Source organism: Solanum lycopersicum, chromosome 11 (genome assembly GCF_036512215.1).
Source record: "Solanum lycopersicum chromosome 11, SLM_r2.1".
Taxonomy (NCBI): domain Eukaryota; kingdom Viridiplantae; phylum Streptophyta; class Magnoliopsida; order Solanales; family Solanaceae; genus Solanum; species Solanum lycopersicum.
This window is the reverse complement of record NC_090810.1, coordinates 22,298,281-22,326,129: the sequence shown is the minus strand read 5'-3', so window position 1 is coordinate 22,326,129 and position 27,849 is coordinate 22,298,281. Positions and strand designations below refer to the sequence as shown.

The 27,849-nt window shown below is 53.3% G+C and overlaps 1 protein-coding gene, 1 non-coding gene and 1 pseudogene across 2 annotated transcripts; all 3 read left to right on the top strand.

Annotated features, from left to right (window-relative positions):
- The first annotated feature begins 6,027 nt into the window (after window positions 1-6,027).
- On the top strand, window positions 6,028-6,183 carry LOC112940608 (5.8S ribosomal RNA). The gene has a single exon (XR_011212786.1). It is a non-coding gene; the product is annotated as a 5.8S ribosomal RNA (ribosomal RNA).
- A 210-nt stretch (window positions 6,184-6,393) lies between these two features.
- LOC112940609 (28S ribosomal RNA) lies at window positions 6,394-11,595 on the top strand (annotated as a pseudogene).
- A 6,621-nt stretch (window positions 11,596-18,216) lies between these two features.
- LOC138339304 (uncharacterized) lies at window positions 18,217-18,807 on the top strand. Its single transcript, XM_069290896.1, has 2 exons — window positions 18,217-18,290; window positions 18,390-18,807. The coding sequence occupies exons 1-2, from the start codon at window positions 18,217-18,219 to the stop codon at window positions 18,805-18,807; spliced, it is 492 nt and encodes a 163-aa protein (XP_069146997.1).
- The last annotated feature ends 9,042 nt before the right edge of the window (window positions 18,808-27,849 follow it).

The following is a 27,849-nucleotide window of genomic DNA, read 5'->3' as shown; positions in this document are numbered from 1 at the left end:
GATCGAACAACGTCGTGGACGGTTCCCTTGTGTGAACCTTGGTCTTCCTCCAATAATCTTTACAGTGATTAAATTCTCAACTCCCTTGGGCAGGAGTGCAACGGCGGGTGTAGCATTGGCCTAGCAAAGAAGGCATCGGCGTCTTTGCACGACATCTCATGTCGGGCGTCGGGGTGGATGTCGAGCGTTCATTGATGGAGCTATTCAGCTATGGCGCAGGAGTGGTATTGGGCATTTGTTGGTAGGTTGGATCCCTATTTCGAGAAGCGACGTCTTAACTCGTATGCCAATTCGGTGGCAAATGAAGCGCAATCTAGGCTGGTCGGACGTCGGAATCCTGTGTTGGATACCAAATGCCTAGGCATTGTGCACGTGCAAATGGTCGCCTTTCTCCCTTCGAGTCCCATGTGCGGGGTGAACCCAAAAGACGCTTTCGCATCCCACGCCTTCCCTCGCTTCGTTGTATAATGGCGTAATCCATGAGCGGTGCCTCGAATTCTCAGATACGGTAGATATAGTGGCCATGGGGCCTTCATCGGCTTCTATCTGCCCAAAACAAATGCTCCTTGCGAATGACTATTGCGCTCTCCTTAGACCTGACCGTGACCGAAAGGGAACACCGGTCTCATGCGGCGCGCGACGTTTTTGAGGAATGCTACCTAGTTGATCCTGCTAGTAGTCATATGCTTGTATCAAAGATTAAGCCATGCATGTGTAAGTATGAACAAATTCAGGCTGTGAAACTGCGAATGGCTCATTAAATCAGTTATACTTTGTTTGATGGTATCTACTACTCGGATAACCGTACTAATTCTTGAGCTAATACGTGCAACAAACCCCGACTTCTGGAAGGGATGCATTTATTAGATAAAAGGTCGATGTGGGCTCTGCCAGTTGCTGCGATGATTCATGATAACTCGACGGATCGCACGACCATCGTGCCGGCGGCGCATCATTCAAATTTATGCCCTATGAACTTTTGATGGTAGGACAGTGGCCTACCATGGTGGTGACGGGTGATGGAGAATTAGGGTTCGATTCCGGAGAGGGAGCCTGCGAAACGGCTACCACATCCAAAGAAAGCAGCAGGCGCGCAAATTACCCAATCCTAACACGGGGAGGTAGTGACAATAATTAACAATACAAGGCTCCATGAGTCTGGTAATTGGAATGAGTACAATCTAAATCCCTTAACGAGGATCCATTGGAGGGAAAGTCTGGTGCCAGCAGTCACGGTAATTCCAGCTCCAATAGCGTATATTTAAGTTGTTGCAATTAAAAAGCTCGTAGTTGGACTTTGGGATGGGCCGGCCTGTCCGCCCTAGATGTGCACCGGTCGTCTCGTCCCTTCTCTCGGGCGATGCGCTCATGGCGTTTAATGGTCGGGTCGTGCCTCCGACGCTGTTACTTTGAAGAATTAGAGTGCTCAAAGAAAGCCTACTGTCACGGACTTTTCAAATCGGACAATACTCCGTGCGGCACTTGAGGGTCTACTCACGATTCTTGCACTATCTTGTAGACTCAAGTAAGCCTTCCTCTACTTGGATCGCTAAGAGAACTTAGAAAGAGAAAACAAAGACAAATTTGGAACAAAAGACTTGTATTGATATGTTGGTTGATAGATGTATTACAAATACAATGACTACCTATTTATACTACTCTAATGACTAAGAGTAAATAAATGCTACACTATATGCAAGCCCCTAAGTCCATGCCCACAAGACATGCTTCTAAGTCTTCCAAAAAAGGACTCCTAGCCTCAACTAGTCTGCCCCACGTTCTGCCAAGCCTCTCCAAGGCTTGAAACTGCCGCCCCATTGATTGTTGTAACAGCCATAACGGCTGTAACTGCTCTAACAGCTGAAACTGCTAAAACGGTTGCCCCTCCAACTGCTGCCTACTCCTTTGCCTGCTGGCCTTCTTGGGCAGTCTGCCCCTTGCGCTTGCTGCTGGCTGCCTGGACGGGTCGCGATCTGCCGGGGTATCTGGCGAGTCGTGACAAACTCCCCCACCTGATGATGCGACGTCCGCGTCGCATTGCGTCCGTATCGGCGTTGAGTTCTACCGGGCGACCATCAACTCGCGTACTCGATCAATCCCTTCGAGCAGCCTCTTCATTGATGTCCCATCCTTTCTTGACCCGATCTTCCGAACTTCCTCCTTCAACGGAGACAAGTGCTCTGGCGGCTTCTTCATCATGTCAGCGTTCCTACTCGGAACCCTCTTACTGCGCGGTGGCATGGACTTTCAAGCACCATTGTCTTCTCTCGAACTTGCAATGGTTGTTGCCGGTGTTAACCTTCTTTTCACGTCGCCCCTCTCGAGCTTCATGGCTGTCAGTCTAGCCTGTCCCTCCGTCGCTTGTGCCTTCACCATGGGAACTGTGTATTCCCTTCCTTTCTCCATGATTGTCAATTTTTGGAGATGAGGATCGATTACTGCATGGCACTGTTGGAAAAACTTTTACCCAAGAATAACATCAAACATGTTGATGGGGGCGATGATGAATTTGGTTTTCCCTTGCCAATCGCCTACCATGATGTTCACACCGTGTGCTACTCCAACTATTGGAGTCGGTGATGTGTTGACAGACTTTATTTGGGCGTTGCTTGAAGTATATCACAACCCCAACCTCTTTGCTGCCGTCTTGGTCATAACATTGACCTCAGCACCGGTGTCGACCAACGCACGAGCAGGTTTCCCATTAACCGTAATGTCGACTGTTTGAGCCCACGCCATAGACTTTGCAAGTCCCTTGTCAGCATGCTTCGGCTTCGCTTGCCTTGGCTTATCTTGCCTTGGCCTCGTCGATGGTTGCTCGATGACTGCCCCGCATAGGCTTACCACGCCCAACTGCTTAGTCTCCCCGACTTCTTCTTGGGCCTTCTCTTTCTTCCGCTCACGGAGTATAGCACCAAGATTTTTCAGTTCAGGGCATCTCTTGTAACCATGCGACCCTTTGCATATGAAGAAACCATCCTTGGAATCCCTTACCGTGTTGCCACGATCTCCGGGCTTCTTGCCGCTAGACCTGTAGGTGTCACGCCTTTTGGGTTGTGGCGTTTGCTCCTCGCCTTCACCACTATCGTCCCCACTATCATCATGACTGCCTATCTCTTCGTCCTCCTCGGCACTAATAGACTTCTCTCGCCTGAAGTCTGTCAAGGCTTCAGCCTGCGTAATGGCGTCGTCTATAGTCCTGACTTGCCGCCGTTCCAACTCCGTTCTGGCCCAATTTTGCAGCCCATCCATGAAGTAGAACAACACGTCATTGTCCTTGAGGTCGGGAATCTGAAATGTAAGGGTGGTAAACTCCCGCACATACGCGCGTATGCTGCCCTTTTGTCTCAACTCCCACATCTTGCGCTTTGCTTCATAGACAACGTTGCTAGGGAGGAACGCCTTCTTGAACTCCACACGGAACTGCTCCCATGTGTTCAACGCGCACGTCCACTTTGCGATGTCAGACTCTTTACGCTTCCACCATAACATGGCCAACTCTGAAAGATACAACACAGCCGTGTTGATCTTGTTCACATCACTACGGACCCGCATACACATGAAATAATTCTCCAAGTGCCAAAGGAAATTATCCACTGCTTGCGCGTCACGGACGCCTATAAAGACTGGTGGCTTGGGCGCCTCAACTCTGGCTTCCCTTTCCCGGTCATGTGATGAGGATCCACCAACCTCTCTATCCTCCTTGAGTGCTGCCACCTTGGCCTTAAGCGACTCGATTGTGCCAAGTGCTTCCCTAAATCTTATTTCTAAGGAAGTAATGGTCTCCTTTGTCTCGTACTCGGCTTGCTGGTGTGCCACCAACTCCTTCCGGATGTTCTCAACTTCCTCAAGGGAGCACTCTTCAAGAGCTTTGAGATCTCTACCCGTTCTATTCAAGCGCTGGCCTATGATCTCAACGGCTTGCATCGCCATTTCGACCCTTGCAATCCACTTCGGTCCGACAGCAACGTCCACGGACTCCTCGTCGGTGTCTATGTCACTTCCATCGACAATCTGGGGAGGGAGAGATGTTTGCCCTTCGCTTGGTGTAGGAACACTAGGTGGAGGAACATTTTGGGGAAGTTCGGGCAGATTGGGTTCATTACCCATCTGCTACTTCTTCCCTTTCTTGTTCTTCTTGCCACCATCAGTGCGGACGTTGGGGGTGCTGCTAGTGTCATCTCCTTCGTTCGTCATTCTCTTACGATGAACCTGCTCTGATACCAATTGTCACGGACTTTTCGAATCGAACAATACTCCGTGCGGCACTTGACGGTCTACTCACGATTCTTGCACGATCTTGTAGACTCAAGTAAGCCTTCCTCTACTTGGATCGCTAAGAGAACTTAGAAAGAGAAAACAAAGACAGATTTGAAAGAAAAGACTTGTATTGATATGTTGGTTGATAGATGTATTACAAATACAATGACTACCTATTTATACTACTCTAATGACTAAGAGTAAATAAATGCTACACTATATACAAGCCCCTAAGTCCATGCCCACAAGACATGCTTCTAAGTCTTCCAAAAAAGGACTCCTAGCCTCAACTAGTCTGCCCCACGTTCTGCCAAGCCTCTCCAAGGCTTGAAACTGCCGCCCCATTGATTGTTGTAACAGCTGTAATGGTTGTAACTGCTGTAACAGCTGAAACGGTTGCCCCTCCAACTGCTGCCTGCCCCTTTGCCTGCTGGCCTGCTTGGGCAGTCTGCCCCTTGCGCCTGCTGCTGGCTGCCTGGACGGGTCGCGATCTGCCGGGGTATCTGGCGGGTCGTGACACTACGCTCTGTATACATTAGCATGGGATAACATTATAGGATTTCGGTCATATTACGTTGGCCTTCAGGATCGGAGTAATGATTAACAGGGACAGTCGGGGGCATTCGTATTTCATAGTCAGAGGTGAAATTCTTGGATTTATGAAAGATGATCAACTGCGAAAGCATTTGCCAAGAATATTTTCATTAACCAAGAACGATATTTGGGGGCTCGAAGATGATTAGATATCGTCCTAGTCTCAACCATAAACGATGCTGACCAGGGATCAACGAATGTTGCTTTTAGGACTCTGCCGCCACCTTATGAGAAATCAAAGTTTTTGGGTTCTGGGGGGAGTATGGTTGCAAGGCTGAAACATAAAGGAATTGATGGAAGGGCACCACCAGGAGTGGAGCCTGCGGCATTATTTGACTCAACACGGGGAATCATACAAGGTCCAAACATAGTAAGGATTGATAGACTGAGAGATCTTTCTTGATTCTATTGGTGGTGGTGCATGGCCGTTCTTAGTTGGTGAAGCGATTTGTCTAGTTAATTCCGTTAATGAATGAGACCTCATCCTACTAACTAGCTATGCGGAGGTATCCCTTCACGGCCAACTTCTTAGAGGGACTACGGCCTTTTAGGCCGCGGATGTTTGAGGCAATAACAGGTCTGTGATGCCCTTAGATGTTATGGGCCGCACGCGCGCTACACTGATTATTCAACGAGCTTATAGCCTTGGCCAACAGGCCCGGGTAATCTTTGAAATTTCATCATGATAGGGATATATCATTGCATTTATTGGTTTTCAACGAGGAATTCCTAGTAAGCGCGAGTCATCAGCTCGCGTTGACTACGTCCCTGCCCTTTGTACACACCGCCCGTTGCTCCTACCGATTGAATGATTTAGTGAAATGTTTGGATCGCGGCGACATGGGCGGTTCGCTGCACGCGAAGTCGTGAGAAGTCCATTGAACCTTATCATTAAGAGGAAGAAGAAGTCGTAACAAGGTTTCCATAGGTGAACCTGTGAAAGGATCATTGTCGAAACCTGTACAGCAGAATGACCTGTGAACTAATTTTAAACACTTCGGGGCGGAGCTCACTCGTTGTGCGCCTCCCTCTTGTCACCCGACGCGCACAAGCTCTTCGAGCGACCACCGAACCTCGGCGCGGAAAGTGCCAATGAATACTACAATCGACAGCCCTCTCCTCGCGCCCTGTTCACGGATCATGGGGGATGCGCGCTGCTCTGATAACACAAATGACTATCGACAACAAATATCTCGGATCTCGCATTGATGAAGAAGGTAGAGAAATGCGATGCTTGGTGTGAATATTAGAATCACATGAACCATCGAGTCTTTGAACGCAAGTTGTGCCCGAAGCCATTTGGCCGAGGGCATGTCTGCCTGGGCGTCACGCATCGCGTTGTCCTCCGGTGCACGTCGCAAGGCTGAATGCGGGGGCAAAAGTTGGCCTCCCGTGCGCCCGGCCTAAATGTGAGTCCACGTCGACGGACGTCGTGGCAAGGGGTTGTTGAAACTCAATTCTCTCTTGTTGTCGCGACTACAGCCCGTCGCGCGTCCGGACTCCCCGACCCTCACTGCGCCTTAACAGGCGCTCCGACCGCAACCCCAGGTCAGGCGACATTACTCGCTGAGTTTAAGAATATCAATAAGCGGAGGAAAAGAAACTTACAAGGACTCTCCTAATAACGGCGAGCAAACCGGGAATAACCCAGCCTTAGAATCGGGCGTCTCTGTCGTCCAAATTGTAGTTTGGAGAAGCGTTATCAGCGGTGGATCAGGTTCAAGTCCCCTGGAAGGGGGCGCCAGAAAGGGTGAGATCCCTATCGTGACCGTACCCTATTGCACCACGAAGCTCTGTCTACGAGTTGGGTTGTTTGGAAATGCAGCCCTAAACGGGGGGTAAATTCCGTCCAATACTAAATACTTGCGAGAGAACGATAGCGAACAACTACCGCAAGGGAAAGATGAAAAGGAATTTGAAAAGAGAGTCAAAGAGTGCTTGAAATTATCTAGAGGGAAGCGGATGGGGGCTGGCGATGCGCCTCGATCGGATGTGGAAAGGTGACGAGCTGGTCTGCCGATCGACTCGGGGCGTGGACCAACGTGGATTGGTGGGGAGGCCAAATCCCGGGCTCTCAATGCGACCATGGAACCCCGTCTCCCCGATTGTGGAAGGCAGCGCGCGCCTCCGGCGTGCTTCGGCATCTGCGTGCTCCAGACGTTGGCTTGTGGGCTCCCCATTCGACCCTTCTTGAAACACGGACAAAGGAATCTCACATGTGTGCGAGTCAACGGTCGAGTAAATCTGTAAGGCGTAAGGAAGCTGATTGGTGGGATCCCCCTGAGGGGTGCACCGCCGACCGACCTTGATCTTCTGAGAAGGGTTCGAGTGTGAGCATACCTGTCGGGAGCCGAAAGATGGTGAACTATGCCTGAGCGGGGTGAAGCCAGAGGAAACTCTGGTGGAGGCCCGCAGTGATACTGACGTGCAAATCGATCGTCTGACTTGGGTATTGGAGCGAAAGACTAATCGAAGCGTCTAGTAGCTGGTTCTGTCCGAAGTTTCCCTGAGTATAGCTGGAGCTCGCGTGCGAGTTCTATCGGGTAAAGCCAATGATTAGAGGCCTCGGCGGCGCAACGCCCTCGACCTATTCTCAAACTTTGAATAGGTAGGACAGTGCGACTGCTTTGTTGAGCCGCGCCACGGAATAGAGAGCTCCAAGTGGGCCATTTTTGGTAAGCAGAATTGGCGATGCAGGATGAATCTGAAGCCGTGTTACAGTGCCAAACTGTGCGCTAACCTAGATCCCACAAAGGGTGTTGGTCAATTAAGACAGAAGGACGGTAGTCATAGAAGTCGAAATCCGCTAAGGAGTGTAACAACTCGCCTGCCAAATCAACTAGCCCCGAAAATGGATGGATCTTAAGCGCGCGATATACACCCAGTCGTTAGGGCAAGTGCCTGGCCTCGATGAGTAGGAGGGCGCGGCAGGTCGGCCATCGTCGGGCGTGGCATGCCATCATAGCCCTTGGACGGCACACACGGTCAGACGACGTCGGGCGTGGCATGCCATCATCGCCTTTGGACTAGCTGACACGGTCGGACAACATCGAGCGTCGCATGCCATCATCGCTTTTAGACTAGCTGAAACGGTCGGGCAACGTCGGGCGTGGCATGCCATCTTCGCCCTTGGGCAGCACAGATGGTAAGACGACGTCGGGCGTGGCATGCCATCATCGCCCTTGGACAGCACAGACGGCCGGTCGTCGTCGGGCGTGGAATGCCATCATAGCCCTTGGAAAGAACGAACGGTCGGCCGTTGTCGGACGTGCCTGCACACAGTGGTCAGTCGTGGCCTGCCCGCATCGGTCTTGGCTTGCGCGACATTGTTCGAGTTCTAGATGATAGATGCAGATGTTCATGTCGTACATAAATCAAAGGATTTTGAAACAACCTCCAGGCAAAACAAACATATTCATCGACTTTCCATTATCTATTCTCTAACGTTTCCACCAAATGTGGCTCTTTCGCAGCATTTTTATTACTTTTACAGTTCGTACGATATTTAAACATCTTTTATTTGTGCAAATATATATTTTATCATTAAATTGACATGTTTAGAAGTGTTTTCGATCATTTTTGTATTTTTTCCGACTTTTAATCATTATTTTATAATTTATTTTTACGTTTTTTAATTTTTTACGTCTCCTTTTAAAAATTAAAATTTATTAAATTTTTTATTTTAAGGTTCCCATATTTATTTGTGAATTTTTGGAGTTGATTTCATATTTTTTCTGATATTTTCCCTATTTTTTATTAATTTATTACTAATTTTTCGGAATTTTCAAAAAAAATAAAAATTAAAAAAAATGTTGAAAAATGTTTTTTTTTATATATATTGAAGTTATTTATGAAAGCTAATGTGTGTTTGTACCTTTGAAAGTGCATATTTGGGTTGTACATTTCCATTATGAATCTCTCGAAAATCCATGTCTACTCCTCTCACATGGGTAAAACTTTTTTAAGCATATATAAGGGGGGTAGAGGTGTTGGAGGCAGACTGAGACGCAGGCAGGCAGACGACATAGGCGTCCTTTGGGCTTAGTAGGCATGCTTCTTGGGCGCTTGATGGCATGCATGGCTTGTTCGTGCTACAGTGTTGGGCATTTACAAAAATACGTTGGCGATGTCGACGGGTCGAGTGAGGCAAAGCCAGGCGGACGTCAAGGGCGTCATGTGGTCTTAGTATGCGTGCTGCGTGGGCGCTAGATGCAATGCATGGCTCGTCCATGCTACGCCATTGGGCGTCTACAAAAATGTGCTAGCGACGTTTGTGGGGCAGCTGAGGCGAAGGATGGCGAACATCAAGGGTGTCCTGTGGGCTTAGTAGGCGCGCTGCGTGGGCGCTTGATGGAATGCATGGCTCGTCCGTGCTACGACGTTCAGTGTTTACAAAAACAAGCCCGCGACGTCCGCGGGGCATTTGAGGCGGTGGCAGGCGGACGTCATGGGCTTCCTGTGGCCTTAGTAGGTGTGCTGCGCGGGCGCTTGACGGCATGCATGGTTTGTCCGTGCTACGCCGTTGGGCGTCAACAAAAACATGCCAGTGACGTCTGCGGGGCAACTGAGGCAAAAGCAGGCAGACATCAAAGGCGTCATGTGGGCTTAGTAGGCGTGTTGCGTGGGCGCTTGATTGCATGCATGGCTCGTCCGTGCTACACCGTTGGGCGCTTGCAAACACATGCCGACGACGTCTGCGGGGCGACTGAGGCGTTACAAGGCGGACATCATGGGCGTCCTGTGGGCTTAGTAGGCGTGTTGCGTGGGCGCTTGACGACATGCATGGCTCGTCCGTGCTATGCCTTTGGGCGCTTACAAAAACATGCCAGCGACGTCTGCGGGGCGACCGTTCGCCGCCGAGGGAACTTCTCAAGATTGGTTTATAATGGCATTTGGTATGGAAATGGAAGTGCTTTCGGCGAGTGGCGAGTTCTTGAGCTCTTGTTACGGCTAACTCTACGCGCCACATGCACAGCGCACGTAAGGGCATGTATTGATAGGGGCCTGTCCGGAGATGTCGGCGGGAGCCTCGAAAAGAGTTATCTTTTCTGTTTAACAGCCTGCCCACCCTGGAATCGGCTCAGCCTGAGGTAGGGTCCAGCGGCTCGAAGAGCACTGCACATCACGTGGTGTCCGATACTCTCCCGGCGGCCCTTGAAAATCTAGAGGACCGAATGTCGTCCATGCCCGGTCGTACTCATAACCGCATCAGGTCTCCAAGGTAAACAACCTCTGGTCGATGGAATAATGTAGGCAAGGGAAGTTGGCAAAATGGATCCGTAACTTTGGGAAAAGGATTGGCTCTGAGGGCTGTGCACGGGGGTCCAAGTCCCAAACCCGTCGGCTGTCGGTGGACTGCTCGAGCTGCTCCCGCGGTGAGAGCGTGTCGCCGCGTGCCGGACGAGGGAAGGACATGGAGCGGTTCCTTCAGGGGCCTTCCTCGGGCGTCGAACAACCAACTCAGAAATAGTACGGACAAGGGGAATCCAACTGTTTAATTTAAACAAAGCATTGCGATGGTCCCAACGGATGTTTACGCAATGTGATTTCTGCACAGTGCTCTGAATGTCAAAGTGAAGAAATTCAACCAAGCGCGGGTAAACGGCGGGAGTAACTATGACTCTCTTAAGGTATCCAAATGCCTTGTAATCTAATTAGTGACGCGCATGAATGGATTAACGAGATTTCCAATGTCCCTGTCTACTATCAAGCGAAACCACAGCCAAGGGAACAGGCTTGGCAGAATCAGCGGGGAAAGAAGACCCTGTGAGCTTGACTCTAGTCCGACTTTATCAAATGACTTGAGAGGTGTAATATAAGTGGGAGTCGAAAGACGAAAGTGAAATACCACTACTTTAAATGTTATTTTACTTATTCCGTGAATTGGAAGTGGGGCACTGCCCCTCTTTTTGGACCAAAGGCTCGCTTCGCGGGCCGATCCGGGAGGAAGACATTGTCAGGTGGGGAGTTTAGCTTGGGCGCCACATCTTTTAAAAGATAACGCAGGTGTCCTAAGATGAGCTCAACGAGAACAGAATTCTTTTGTGGTAAAGAAGTGTAAAAGCTTGTTTGATTATGATTTCCATTACGAATACGAACCGTAAAAGCATGGCCTAACGATCCTTTAGACCTTCGGAATTCAAAGCTAGAAGTGTCAGAAAAGTTACCACTGGATAACTGTCTTGTGGCAGCAAAGCGTTCATAGCGACATTGCTTTTTGATCCTTCGATATCGGCTCTTCTTATCATTGTGAAGCAGAATTCACCAAGTGTTGGATTGTTCACTCACCAATAGAAAACGTGAGCTGGGTTTAGACCATCGTGAGACATGTTAGTTTTACCCTACTGATGATAGTGTCGCAATAGTAATTCAACCTAGTACGAGAGGAACCGTTGATTCACACAATTGGCCATCGCGCTTGGTTGAAAAGCCAATATGCGAAGCTACCGTGTGCGGGATTATGACTGAACGCCTCTAAGTCAGAATCCGGGCTAGAAGCGACATGCACCTACCGTCCTCTTGCCGAACTACAGTAGGGGCCTATGTCCCCCAAGGGCACGAATCGTTGGCTAAGTCGCTGCGATGGAAGCATCGCGGTGACCGCCTTGAAGTACAATTTCCATCGAGCGGCGGGTAGAATCCTCTGTAGACGACTTAAATACGCGACAGGGTTTATTAAGTGGCAGAGTGGCCTTGCTGCCACGATCCACAAAGATTCAGCCCTTTGTCGCTCCGATTCGTCCCCCCCACACTCCCCCTCCCCCAAAATCAAATCCAATCATTTCTAACTTTTCAAATGAGAGGCTCGCGTGCTGCTTGCATCCTTGGAAGGGGAAAAAATAACTAAGTGTTGAAATATATGTACCGGAAGTAACATGGCACGTGAAGTTCATTAGTCTGCCACAAAGTGTTGAGCTATACGTTCTACGACGGTCAAACACTTGTCCAATAACTAAGCCCCGTTGCTAGGTTTTCGTGAAGTTAAGTTCACTTATCAAGCCTAATGACATATTAAGGGACTAATGACATGTCACTATAAGAGATTTTTGGAATGTCAGGTGCGATTTTTAAAGCCAAGTTAGATGTCAAGGGGAAAATGGGTCTGCGTACACAGCACGTTCGCGGCCAAGCGGCATCAGACGAGTCCTGCGCAGAACAGGCGTGGACTGCAAAATACGCCCTTGTTCTGCTCTGACGGTCGAATGACGTCAGGCGTGGCATGCCATCACCGCCCTTGGACAGCACACACAGTCGAACGATGTTGGGCGTGGCATGCCATCACCGCCCTGGGACAGCACACACGGTCGGATGACGTCAGGCGTGGCATGACATCACTGCCTTTGGACAACACACACGGTGGAACGACGTCTAACATGTCATGACGTCACTTCCCTTTGACTGCACGCACGATTGGACGACGTCGGGCATGGCATGACATCACCGCCCTTGGACAGCACACAGCGGGCAACGTCGGGCGTGGCATGACATCACCACCCTTGGACAGCACACACGGTCGGACGACGTCGGGTGTGGTATGACATCACAGCCCTTGTATAGCACACACGGTAGGACTACGTCGGGTGTGGCATGACATCACCGCCCATGGACTGCACGCACGGTCTTACGATGTCAGGCGTGGAATGACATCACTGCCTTTGGACAGCACACACGGTCGAACGACGTCAGGTGTGGCATGACATCACCGCCTTGGGGCAGCACATATGGTCGAACGACGTCGAGCGTGGCATGCCATCATCGCCTTAAGGAAGAACAAATGGTCAAACGACATCAGGCGTGGCATGCTATCATCGCCTTTGGGCAGCGCAGATGGTCGGGAACGTCGGGCGTTCCATTCCATCATCGCCTTTAGGCAGCACAAACGGTCAAACGATGTCGGACATGGCATGACATCACCGCCCTTAGACTGCACGCATGATCGGCAACATCGGGCGTGGCATGACATCACCGCCCTTGGACAGCACACACGCTCGGCAACGTCGGGCGTGGCATGGCATCACCGCCCTTGGACAGAGCACACAGTCGGCTACGTCGGGCGTGGCATGCCATCACCGCCCTTGGACAGCATAGACAGTCGGACTACGTCGGGCGTGGCATGACATCACCGCCCTTAGGCAGCACACACGGTCGGCAACATCGGGCGTGGCATGACATTACCACCCTTGGACAGCACACACGGTCGGCAACGTCGGGCGTGGCATGACATCACCGCCTTTGGATAGCACACACGATCGGCAACATCGGGTGTGGCATGCCGTCATCGCCTTTGGACAGCACACAGTCGAACGACGTCGGGCGTGGCATACCATCATCGCCTTTGGGCAGCACAAAAGGACGAACAACGTCAGGCGTGGCATCCCATCATCACCTTTGGACTAGCTCACACAGTCGGACAGCATCGAGATTGGCCTGTTATCATCTCCCTTGGACGGCAAACACGGTTAAACGACTTCGGACGTGCCATGCCGTCATCGCGTTTGGGCAGCACACGGTCAAACCACGTCGGGCGTGGCATGACATCACCGCCCTTGGACTGCACGAACGGTCGGCAACGTCGGCCGTGGCATGACATCACCGCCCTTGGACAGCACAAACGGTCGGCAACGTCGCGCGTGGCATGGCATCACCGCCCTTGGACAGAACACACAGTCTGCAACGTCTGGCGTGGCATGCCATCACCGCCCTTGGACAGCACAGACAGTCGGACTACGTCGGGCGTGGCATGAAAACACCGCCCTTGGGCAGCACACACGGTCGGCAACATCGGGCGTGGCATGACATTACCGCCCTTAAACAGCACACACGGTCGGCAACGTCGGGCGTGGCATGACATCACCGCCCTTGGACAGCACACACGATCGGCAACATCAGGTGTGGCATGCCATCATCGCCTTTGGAAAGCACACACGGACGAACGACGTCGAGCGTGGCTTGGCATCATTTCCTTAAGACAGCACAAATGGTCAAACGACGTCAGGCGTGGCATGACATCACCGCCTTTGGACAGCACACACGGTCGAACGATGTCAGGTGTGGCATGACATCACCGCCTTGGGGAGCACACACGGTCGAACGACGTCGAGCGTGGCAAGCCATCATCGCATTAAGGCAGAACAAACGGTCAAAAGACATCGGGCGTGGCATGCTATCATCGCCTTTGGGCAGCCCAGACGGTCGGCAACGTCGGGTGTGGCATGACATCACCGCCTTTGGACAGCACACTCAGTCGAACGACGTCAGGCGTGACATGACATCACTGTCTTTGGACAACAAACACGGTGGAACGACGTTGGGCGTGACATGCCATCACCTCCTTTGGCCAACACACACGATCGAACGACGTCGGGCATGGCATGACGTCACCACCTTTGGGCAGCACACACGGTCGAACGACGTCGGGCGTGGTATGACATCACCGCCTTGGGGCAACACACACGGTCGAACGACGTTGAGCATGGCATACCATCATCACCTTACAGTAGCACAAACGGTCAAACGACATCGGGCGTGGCATGACATCACCGCCCTTTGAATGCTCGCATAATCGGCAACGTCGGGCATAGCATGACATCACCGCCTTGAGACAGCACACACGGTCAAATGACGTCGGGCGTGACATGACATCACCTCCTTTGGACAGCACACACGATGGAACGACATAGGGCATGACATGCCATCACCGCCTAGGGACAACACACACGGTCGAACGACCTCGGGCGTGGCATGACGTCAGCACCTTTAGGCAGCACACACAGTCGAACGACGTCGGGCGTAACATGCCATTATCGCCTTAAGGCAGCACAAATGGTCAAATGACATCCGGCTTGGCATGCTATCATCGCCATTAGGAAGCACAGACGGTCGTACGACGTCAGGCGTGGCATGCCATCACCGCCCTAGGATAGCACACATGGTCGGATGACGTCGGGCGTGGCATGCCATCACCGCCCTTGGACAGCACACACAGTAGGACTACGTCAGGCGTGGCATGACATCACCACCTTTTGACAGCACACACGGTCAAACAACGTCGGGAATGGCATGCCATCATCGCCTTTAGGCAGCACACACGATCGAACGACGTCGGGCGTGGCATGCCATCATAGCCCATGGACGGCAAACACGGTCGAACAACGTCGGGCGTGGAATGCCATCATCGCCTTTGGGCAGCACACATGGTCGAACAACGTCGGGCATGGAATGCCGTCATGGCCCTTGGACACCACACACGGTCGAACGAAGTCAGGCGTGGCATGCCATCATAGCCCTTGAACGACAAACAAGGTTTAACAAAGTCGGGCATGGCATGCCATCATCACCTTTGGACTAGCTCACACAGTCGGACGGCTTCGGGCGTGGCATGCCATCATCGCCCTTGGACGGGAAACACGGTCGAACGACGTAGAGCGTGGCAGCCCATCAACACCTTGGGACAGCACACACGGAAGGACGACGTCGGGCGTGCTATCATCGCCTTTGGGTAGCACAGACGGTCGAAAAACGTCGGGCGTGGCATGCCATCACCGCCCTTGGACAGCATACACGGTCGGCGAGCGTCGGGCGTGGCATGCCATCACCGTCCATGGACAGCACACACTGTAGTACGATGTCGGGCATGGCATGACCTCACCGCCCTTAGGCAGCATACACGGTTGGACTACGTCGGGCATGGCATGACATCATTTCCATTAGATAGCACACACGATTGAACGACGTCCGGCGTGGCATGCCATCATCGCCTTTGGGTTGCACACACGATCGAATGACGTCGGGCGTGGCATGCCATCATATCCCTTAGACGGCTAACACGGTCGAACGACGTCAGGCGTGACATGCCATCACCGCCTTTGGACAGCACACACGGTCGAATGTCGTCGGGCGTGAAATGCCATCATCGCCTTTGGGCAGCACAACACAGTCGAACGATGTTGGGCGTGGCATGAAATCACCACCTTTGGACAACACACACGGTCGAACGACGTCGGGCGTGATATGCCATCACCGCCTTTTGACAGCACACACGGTGGAACGACGTCGGGCGTGGCATGCCATCATCGCCTTTGGGTAGCACAAACGGTCGAACGACGTCGGGCGTGGCATGAAATTACCGCCCTAGGACAGCACGCACGATTGGATGACGATGGGCGTGGCATGACATCACCCCCCTTGGACAGCACACACGGTCGAACGACGTTAGGCGTGGCATGACATCAATGCCCTTGGACAGCACGCACACTTGAACATTGTCAGGCGTGGCATGTCATCACCACCCTTTGACAGCACACACAATCGGCAACGTCGGGCATGGCATGACATCACCGCCCTTGGACAGCACGCACGGTCGGAGGACATCGGGCATGGCATGACACCACTGCCCTTGGGCAGCACACACCGTCGGACTACGTCGGGCGTGGCATGACATCACCGCCTTAGGGCAGCACACACGGTCGAACGACGTTGGGCGTGGCATTACATCATAGCCCATGGACGCTAACATGGTCAAACAATGTCGGGCGTGGAATGCCATCATCGCCTTTGGGCAGCACACACGGTTGAACGACGTCGGGCGTGGCATGCCGTCATGGCCCTTGGACACCACACACGATCGAACGAAGTCGGGCAAGGCATGCCATCATAGCCCTTGAACGGAAAACAAGGTTTAACGACGTCGGGCGTGGCATGCCATCATCGCCTTTGGACTAGCTGACACAGTCAGAAGACGTCGGGCGTGGCATGCCAACATTGCCCTTGGACGGGAAACACGGTCGAACGACATAGAGCGTGGCTTGCATCAACACCTAGAGACAGCACACACGGAAGGACGACGTTGGGCGTGTCATGCTATCATCGCCTTAAGGCAGCACAGACGGTCGGACAACGTCGGGTGTGGCATGCCATCACCGCCCTTGGACAACACACATGGTTGGATGACGTTGGGCGTGGCATGCCATCACCGCCCTTGGACAACACACATGGTTGGATGACGTTGGGCGTGGCATGCCATCACCGCCCTTGGACAGCACACATGGTAGGACTACGTCGGGCGTGGCATGACATCACCGCCTTTGGACAGCACACATGGTTGAACGACGCCGGGCGTGGCATGCCATCATCGCCTTTGGACCGCACATACGGTCGAAAGATGTCGGGCGTGGCATGACATCACCGCCTTTGGACAGCACAACTTGTTGACGACGTCGGGCGTGGCATGCAATCATCGCCTTTGGGCAGTACACACGGTCGAACGACATTGGGCGTGGCATGCCATCATAGCCCATGGACTGCAAATACGATCGAACAATGTCAGGAGTGACATATCATCACCACCTTTGGACAACACATACGATCGAACGACGTTTGGTAGGGCATGCCATCATCGCCTTTGGGTAGCACACACGGTCGAAAGACGTCAGGCGTGGCATGACATCTCACACCTTTTGACAGCACACTGTCACGACCCTCTAGATACCCAGGCAGATCGCGACCCGTCTAGGCAGCCAGCAGCCTCTACAAGGGGGATAGACAGCCCAAAACGGCCAGCAGGCAAAGGGGACGGCGTCCAAGCAGGCAGCAGACAGAGGGTCAGACGTTTCAGCTATTACAGGCAGTTTCAGCAGTTACAGCCGTTTCATCAGTTACGGCCGTTTCAGCAGTTACAGCATGTGGGGAGGCGGCAGGTTCCAGCCTTGGAGGGGCTTGTGCAGGGCCTCTGGAACGTGGGGCAGACTAGGGAGCATCTAGGAGTCCCTTTTTGGAAGACTTAGAAGCATGTATTGTGGGCATGGACTTAGGGGCTTGTATATAGTATAATATTTATTTACTCTTAGTGTTTAGAGTAGTATAAATAGGTAGTCATTGTATTTGTAATACATCCACCAACATTTGAATACAAGACTTTTCTTCCAAAACAGTCTTTTGTCTTTCCTTCTATTTTTCTTAGTGATCCAAAGTAGTGAAAGGCTTACTTGAGTTTGTGAGATCGTGAAAGAATCGTGAGCAAACCGTCAAGTGCCGCACGGAGTATTGTCTGAATTGAAAAGTCAGTGACAATTGGTATCAGAGCAGGTTTATCGTAAGAGAATGACGAACGAAGGATACGGCGCTAGCAGCACCCCCAACGTCCGCACTGATGGTGGCAAGAAGAATAAGAAAGGGAAGAAGTAGCAGACGGGTAATGAACCCAATTTGCCCTGTCTTCCACCAAATGTTCCTCCACAAAGTGTTCCTACCCCAAGCGAAGGGCAAACATCTCTCCCTCCCCAGATTTTCGATGGAAGTGACGAAGACACCGGCGAGGAGTCCGTGGATGTTACTGTCGGACCGGAGTGGATTGCAAGGGTCGAAATGGCGAGGCAAGCTGTTGAGATCTTAGGCCAGCGCTTGAACAGAACGGACAAAAATCTCAAAACTCTTGAAGAGTCCTCCCTTGAGGAAGTTGAGAGCGTCTGAAAGGAGTTGGAGGCACGCCAGCGAGCCGAGTACGAGACAAAGGAGGCCATTACTTTCTTAGAGTTCAGGCTTAGGGAAGCACTTGGCGCAGTTGAGTCGCTTAAGGCCGAAGTGGCAGCACTCCAGGAGGATAGAGAGGTTGGTGGATCCTCATCACGTTACCGGGAAAGGGAAGCCAGAGTTGAGGCGCCCAAGCCACCTGCTTTCAAAGGCGTCCGTGACGCGCAAGACGTGGATAATTTCCTTTGGCACTTGGAAAATTACTTCAAGTGTATGCGGGTTCGTAGTGATGTGAACAAGATCAACATGACTGTGTTGTATCTTTCGGAGTCTGCCATGCTATGGTGGAAGCGTAAAGAGTCTGACATCGCAAAGGGGACATGCGTGTTGAACACATGGGAGCAGTTTCGTGTGGAGTTCAAGAAGGCGTTCTTCCCTAGAAACGTTGTGTATGAGGCAAAGCGTAAGATGCGGGAGTTGAGATAGAAGGGCAGCATACGCGCGTATGTGCGGGAGTTTACCACCCTTACATTTCAGATTCCCAACCTCAAGGACGACGACGCATTGTTCTACTTCATGGATGGGCTGCAAAATTGGGCCAGAACGGAGTTGGAACAGCGGCAAGTCAGGACTATAGACGACACCATCACGCAGCCTGAAGCCTTGACAGACTTCAGGCAGGAGAAGTCTTTTAGTGCCGATGAGGACGACGAGGTAGGCAGTCATGATGATAGTGGGGAAGACTGTGGCGAAGGCGAGGAACAAAGGCCAAAACCCAAGAGGCGTGACACCTACGGGTCCAGCGGCAAGAAGCCCGGTGATCGTGGCAACACGGTAAGGGATTCCAAGGATGGTTGCTTCATATGCAAAGGGCTGCATGGTTACAAAAGATGCCCTGAACTGAAAAGTATTGGTGCTATCTTCGTGAGCGGAAGGAAGAGAAAGCCCAAAAGGAAGTCGGGGAGACTAAGCAGTTGGGCGTTGTAAGCCTATGCGGAGCTGTGATTGACAACCATCGACGAGGCCAAGTCAAGATAAGACAAGCCAAGCAGAGCTGAAGCATGCTGAGAAGGGACTTGCGAAGTCTAAGGCGTGGGCTCAAATAGTCGACATCACGGTCAATGGGAAGATTGCTCGTGCGTTGGTCGACACCGGTGCGGAGGTCAATGTTATGACCAAGATGGCAGCAAAGAGGTTGGGGTTGCGATATACTGCAAGCAACGCCCAAATCAGAACTGTCAACGCATCATCGACTCCTATAGTTGGAGTTGCGCACGAGGTGAACATCATGGTAGGCGATTGGCAAGGGAAAGCCAAGTTCATCGTCGACCCATCAATATGTTTGATGTTATTCTTGGGCAGAAGTTCTTCCAGCGGTGCCATAAAGTAATCGAACCTCATCTCCAAAAATTGACAATCATGGAGAAAGGAAGGGAATATGCAATTCCCATGGTGAAGGCGCATGCAACGGAGGGACAGGCTAGACTGACAGCCATGAAGCTCGAGAGGGTCGACGTGAAAAGAAGGTTAACACTAGCAGCGACCATTGCAAGTTGGAGAGAAGACAATGGTGCTTGAAAGACCCTGCCACCGCGCAGGAAGAGGGTTCCGAGTAGGAACGCTGACTTGATGAAGAAGCCGCCGGAGAACTTGCCTCTGTTGAAGGAGGAAGTTTGGAAGATCGGTTCGAGAAAGGTCGGGACATCAACGAAGAGGCTGCTCGAAGGGAATGATCTAGTACGCGAGTTGATGGTGGCTCGGCAGAACTCAACGCCGATACGGATGCAATGCGACGCGGTCGTCACATCATCAGGTGGGGGAGTTTGTCACGACCCGCCAGATACCCAGGTAGATCGCGACCCGTCTAGGCAGCCAGCAGCCTGTGCAAGGGGGACAGACAGCCCAAAACGGCCAGCAGGCAAAGGGGCCGGCGTCCAAGCAGGCAGCAGATAGAGGGTCAGGCGTTTCAGCCGTTACAGGCAGTTTTAGAAGTTACAACCGTTTCATCAGTTACGATCGTTTCAACAGTTACAGCATGTGGGAAGGCGGCAGGTTCCAACCTTGGAGGGGCTTGTGCAGGGCCTCTGGAACGTGGGGCAGACTAGGGAGCAGCTAGGAGTCCCTTTTTGGAAGACTTAGAGGCATGTCTTGTGGGCATGGACATAGGGGCTTGTAAATAGTATAGCATTTATTTACTCTTAGTGTTTAGAGTAGTATAAATAGGTAGTCATTGTATTTGTAATACATCCACCAACATTTGAATACAAGTCTTTTATTCCAAAACATTCTTTTGTCTTTCCTTCTATTTCTCTTAGCGATTCAAAGTAGTGAAAGGCTTACTTGAGTTTGTGAGATCGTGAAAGAATCATGAGCAAACCGTCAAGTGCCGAACGGAGTATTGTCTGAATTGAAAAAGTCCGTGACAACACACTGTCAAACGACGTCGGGAGTGACATGCCATCACCGCCTTTTGACAGCACACACGGTCGAATGACGTCAGGCCTGGCATGCCATCACTGCCCTTGGACAGCACACACGGTCCAACGATGTCGGGCGTGGCATGACATCACCGCCCTTGGTCTGCACGCACGGTCGGACGACGTCGGACATGGCTTGACATCACCGCCCTTGGACAGCATACACGGTCAAAAGACGTGGGGCGTGGCATGACATCACCGCCCTTGGGAAGCACACATGGTCAAACTACGTCGGGCGTGGCATGCCATCATCGCGTTGGGCAGCACACATGGTCGAACGACGTCGGGCGTGGCATGCCATCATCGCGTTGAGGCAGCACACACGGTCGAACGACGTGTGGCGTGGCATACCATCATCGCCTTAAGGCAGCACAAACGGTCAAACGATGTCAGGCGTGGCATGACATCACCGCCCTTGGATTGCACACACGGTCGGCAACGTCGGGCGTGGCATGACATCACCACCCTTGGACAGCACACATGGTCGATAACATCGGGCGTGGTATGGCATCACCTCCCTTGGAAAGAACACACAGTCGGCAACGTCGGGCGTGGCATGCCATCACCGCCCTTGGGCAGCACACACGATCGGCAACATCGGGCGTGGCATGACATTACAACCCTTAGACAGCACACACGGTCGGCAACGTCGGGCGTGGCATGACATCACTGCCCTTGGACAACACACACAATCGGTAACATCGGGTGTGGCATGCCATCATCGACTTTGGGCAGCACACATGATCGAACAACGTCGGGCTTTGCATGCCATCATCGCCTGTGGGTAGAACAAACGGTCGAACGACGTCGGGCGTGGCATCCCATCATCGCCTTTGGACTAGCTCACACAGTCGGACGATGTCGGGCTTGGCATACCATCATCTCCCTTTGACGGCAAACACGGTTAAATTACTTCGGGCGTGGCAAGCCATCATTACCTTTGGGCAACACACACGGTCGAACGACGTTGGGCATGGCATGACATTACCGCCTTTGGACAACACACACAGTCAAATGACGTCGGGCGTGGCATGCCATCATCGCCTTTGGGCAGCACATACGGTTGAACAACGTCGGGCAAGGCATGCCATCAGAGCCCTTTGACAGCACACATGGTCGATCGCCGTCGGGTGTTGCATTCCATCATGGACCTTCTACAACACACACGATTGAACGACGTCGGGCATGGCATGCCATCATAGCCCTTGGACGACGAATAGGGTCGAACAACATTGGGCGTGGCATGTCATCATCGCTTTTAAACTAGCAGACACAATCGGATGACGTCGGTCGTGGCATGCAATCATCTCCCATGGACGGCAAACACGGTCGAACGACGTCGGTGGTGGCATGCTATCACCTCCTTTGGACAGCACACACAGTCGGACGACGTCGGGCGTGGCATCCATCATCTGCTTAGGGCAGCACAGACGGTCGGACGGCTTCGGGCGTGGCATGCCATCATCGCCCTTGGACAGCACAAACTGTCGTTCGTCGTCAGGCGTGGTATGCCATCATAGCCCTTGGACAAAACACACGGTCGGCAACGTCGTGCGTGGCATAACATCACCGCCCTTTGAAAGAACACAGCCAGCAACGTCGGGCGTGGCATGACATCACCTCCCTTGGACAACACACACGGTCGTTAACGTCGGGCATGGCATAACATCACCGCCCTTGGACACCACACGCGGTCAGACGACGTCGGGCGTGGCTTGACATCACCGCCCTTGGACAGAACACACGGTCGAACGATGTCGGGCGTGGCATGACATCACCGCCCTTGGACTGCACGCACGATCGGATGACATTGGGCGTGGCATGATATCACTGCCCTTAGACGGCACACACGGTGGGACTTCGTCGGGCGTGGCATGACATCACTGCCTTTCGACAACACACACGGTGGAATGACGTCGGGCATGGCATGCCATCATCGCCTTTGGGCAGCACACACGATCGAATGACGTCGGGCGTGGCATGCCATCATGGACCTTGGACAACACACACGGTTGAACGACGTCGGGCGTGGCATGCCATCATAGCCTTTGGACGGCAAACAGGGTCGAAAGACGTGAGGCGTGGCATGCCATCATCGCTTTTAAACCAGCTGACAAAGTCAGACGGCGTCGGGCGTGGCATGCCATCATCTCCCTAGGACGGCAAACACAGTCGAACAACGTCGAGGGTTGCCTGCTATAATCGCCTTTGGACAACACACATAGTCGGACGACGTCGGGCGTGGCATGCCATTATCTCATTTGGGCAGCACAGACCGTCAGACGACGTCGGGCGTGGCATGCCATCATCGCCCTTGGATAGCACAAATGGTCGGCCGTCGTCGGGCGTGGAATGCCATCATAGTACTTGGACAGCACACACGGTCGGCAACGTCGGGAGAGCCATTAAATCACCGCCCTTGGACAGTACACACGGTCAAACGACGTCCAACATGGCATGACATCACCGCCCTTGGACTGCACGCACGATCAGACGATGTTGGGCATGGCATGACATCACCGCCCTTGGATAGCACACAGCCGGCAACGTCGGTCGTGGCATGACATCACCACCCTTGGACAACACACACGGCCGTCAACGTCGGGCGTGGCATGACATCACCGCCCTTGGACAGCACACACGGTCGGACGACGTCGGGCGTTGCATGATATCACCGCCCTTGAACAGCATACACGGTCGAACGATGTCGAGAGTGGAATGACATCACAGCTGTTGGACTGCATGCACGGTCAGATGACATTGGGCGTGGCATGACATCACCGCCCTTGGACAGCACAAAATCGGAAACGTTGGGCGTGGCATGACATCACCACCCTTGGACAACACACACGGTCATCAACGTCGACCGTGGCATGACATCACCGCCCTTGGACAGCACACACGGTCGGACGACGTCGGGCGTGGCATGACATCACCGCCCTTGAACAGCACACACGGTCAAACGATGTCGAGCGTGGAATGACATCGGCGCCCTTGGACAGCACACAAAGTCGGACGACGTCGGGCGTGGCATGCCATCATCTCCTTTTGGCAGCACAGACGGTCGGACGACTTCGGGTGTGGCATGCCATCATCGCCCTTAGACAACACAAACTATCGGCCGTCGTCGGGCGTGAACAACACAAACTATCGACCGTCGTCGGGCGTGACATAACATCACCGCCCTTGGACAGCACACACGATCGAACGACGTCTGCCATGGCATGACATCACCGCCCTTGGACTACACACACGATCAGACGAATTCGGGCATGGCTTGATATCACCGCCCTTGGAAAGCACACAGCCGACAACGTCGAGCGTGGCATGACATCACCGCCCTTAGACAACACACACGGTTGTTAGCGTCAGGCGTGGCATGACATCACCGCCCTTGGACAGCACACACGGTAGGACGATGTCGGGCGTGGCTTTACATCACCGCCCTTGGAAATAACACACGGTCAAACAATGTCGGGCGTGGCATGACATCACCGCCGTTGGACTGCACGTACGGTTAGACGACATCGGGCGTGGCATGACATCACTGCCCTTGGACAGTACGCACGGTCGAACTTCGTCGGGCGTGGCATGACATCACCGCCTTTGGACAACACACACGGTCGACCGACGTCGGGCGTGGCATGCCATCATCGCCTTTGGGCAGCACACACAGTCGAACGACGTTGGGCGTGGCATGACATCACCGCCTTTGGACAGCACACACAGTGGAACGAAGTCGAGCGTGACATGCCATCACCGCCTTTGGACAGGACACACGGTCGAACGATGTCGGGCGTGGCATGCCATCATCGCCTTAAGGCAGAACAAATGGTCAAACGACATCAGGCGTGGCAGGACATCACCGCCTTTGGACAGCACACACAGTCTAACGACGTCAGGCGTGGCATGACATCATGTCCTTGGGGTAGGCACACACGGTTGAACGACATCGAGCGTGGCATGCCATCATCGCCTTAAGGCAGACAAAACGATCAAACGACGTCGGGCGTGGCATGACATCACCGCCCTTGGACTGCTCGCACGGTCGGCAACGTCAGGTGTGGCATGACATCACCGCCTTTGGACAACACACACGGTAGAATGACGTCAGGCTTGACATGACATCACAAACTTTAGACAACACACACGGTGGAACGACGTCAGGCGTGGCATGCCATCATCACCTTTGGACTAGCTGACACAGTCAGGCGGCGTCGGTCGTGGCATGCCATCATCGCCCTTGGACGGCAAACACGGTCGACAACGTAGAGCGTGGCATGCCATCATTGCCTTTTGACTAGTTGACACAGTCGGACGGCGTCGGGCGTGGCCTGCCATCATCGCCCTTGGACGGCAAACACGGTTGACAACGTACAGCGTGGCATGCCATCAACGCCTAGGGACAGCACACACGGAAGGACGACGTTGGGTGTGTCATGCTATCATCGCCTTTCGGCAGCACAGACGGTCAAACGATGTCGGGCGTGGCATGCCCTCACCGCCCTTGGACAGCACACATGGTCGGATAACGTTGGGCGTGGCATAGTATCACCACTCTTGGACAGCACACACGGTAGGACTACGTCGAGCGTGGCATGACATCACCGCCTTTGGGCAGCACACACAGTCGAACGCCGTCGGGCGTGGCATGCCATCATAGCCTATGGATGGCAAACACGGTCGAACAACGTCAAGTGTGACATGCCATCACCGCCTTTGGACAGCACACACGGTCGAATGACGTCAGGTAGGGCATGCCATCATCGCCTTTGGGCCGCACACAGGTCGAAAGACGTCGGGCGTGGCATGAAATCACCACCTTTGGACATCACACACGGTCAAACAACGTCGGGCGTGACATGCCGTCACCGCCTTTGGACATCACACACGGTCGGCAACGTCGGGCGTGGCATGACATCTCCGCTCTTGGACAGCACCATGGTCGGATGACATCGGACATGGCATGTCATCACCGCCCTTGGGCAGCACACACGGTCAGACTACGTCGGGCGTGGCATGACATCACCTCCTTTGGACAGCACACACGGTCAAACTACGTCGGGCGTGGCAAGCCATAATCGCCTTTGGGCAGCACAAACGCTCGAACGACATCGATCGTGGCATGCCATCATCACCTTTGGGCAGCACACACTGTCGAACGACGTCGGGCGTGGCATGCCAGCATCGCCTTAAGGCAGCACACACTGTCGAAAGAAATCGGGCGTGGCATGACATCACCCCCTTTGGACAGCACACACGATCGAACGACGTCGGGCGTGACATGCCATCACGTCCTTTGGACAGCACACATGGTCAAACGACGCTGGGCATGGCATGCCATCATCACCTTTGGACAGCACAAACGGTCGGACGGCGTCGGGCGTGGCATTCTTTCGGCGCCCTTGGAAGGCAAACCAATCGAACGACGTCAGGCAAGGAATGCCATCATCTCCTTTGGGCAGTACGCACGGTCGACATCGTTGGGCGTGGCATGCCATCATGTCCCTTGGACACCACACACGATCGAACGAAGTCGATCGTCGCATGCCATCATAGCCCTTGAACGGCAAACAAGGTTGAATGACGTCGGGCGTGGCATGACATCATCACCCTTGGACTAGCTAACACCATCGGACTGCGTCGGGCGTGGCATGCCATCATCGCCCTTGGACGGGAAACACGGTAGAACGACATAGAGCGTGGAATGCTATCAACTCCTTAGGACAGCACAAACGAAAGGACGACGTCGGGCGTGGCATGCCATCACTGTTCTTGGACAGCACACACGGTGGGACGACGTCGGGCGTGGCATGAGATCACCGCCCTTGGAAAGTACACACGGTAGGACGACGTCGGGCGTGGCATGAGATCACCGCTCTTGGACTGCACGCATGGTCGGACTACGTCGGGTGTGGCATGACATCTCCACCTTTGGACAGCACACACGGTTGAACGACGCGTGGCATGGCATAACATCACCACCCTTGAACTGCACGCACGGTAAGACGACATCGGGCGTGGCATGACATCACCGCCTTTGGACAGCACACACGATCGACAACTTCGGGCGTGGCATGACATCTTCACTCTTGCACAACACGCATGGTCGGACTACGTCGGGCGTGGCATGACATCATCGCCCTTGGGCAGCACACACGGTCGGGCTACGTCGGGCGTGGCATGACATCACCTCCTTTAGACAGCACACACGGAAGGACGACGTCGGGCGTGGCATGACCTTACTGCCCTTGGGCAGCACACACGGTCGGACTACGTCGGGCGTGGCATGACATCACCACCTTTGGATTACACACACGGTCTAACAACGTCGGGCGTGGCATGCCATCATCGCCATTGGGCAGCACACACGATCGAATGACGTCGGGCGTGGCATTCCATCATATCCCTTGGACGTCAAACATGGTCGAACGACGTCAGGCGTGACATGCCATCACCGCCTTTGGACAGAGAACACGATCGAATGTCGTCGGGTGTGGCATGCCATCATCGCCTTTGGGCAGCTCACACGGTCGAACGACGTTTGGCGTAGCATGACATCACCGCCTTTGGACAGCACACACGGTCGAACAACGTCGAGCGTGACATGACAACACTGCCTTTGGACAGCACACACGGTCGAACGATGTCGAGCGTGGCATGCCATTATTGCCTTTGGGCAGCACAAACGGTCGAACGACGTCTGGCGTGGCATGCCATCACCGCCTTTGTACAGCACACAAGGTCGAATGACGTCGGGCGTGGCATGCCATCATCACCTTTGGGCAGCACACACGGTCGAACTACATCAGGCGTGGCATGCCATCACCGCCCTTGGACAGCACACACGGTCGAACGACGTCGGGCATGACATGCCATCACTACCTTTGGACAGCACACAAGGTCGGACGACGTCAGGCGTGGCATGCCATCACTACCCTTGGACAGCACACACGGTGGAACGACGTCTAACATGGCATGACATCACTGCCCTTTGACTGCACGCATGATTGGATGACGTCGGGCGTGGCATGACATCACCGCTCTTGGA

What these genes read in the sequence shown, in the direction of transcription:
- LOC138339304 (XM_069290896.1), top strand. Translation starts at nt 18,217, where the DNA reads ATGGCGAGGCAAGCTGTTGAGATCTTAGGCCAGCGCTTGAACAGAACG. An exon ending in AATCTCAAAACTCTTGAAGA is followed by an intron (nt 18,291 to 18,389) that starts GTCCTCCCTTGA and finishes CTTAGAGTTCAG; the next exon opens with GCTTAGGGAAGCACTTGGCG.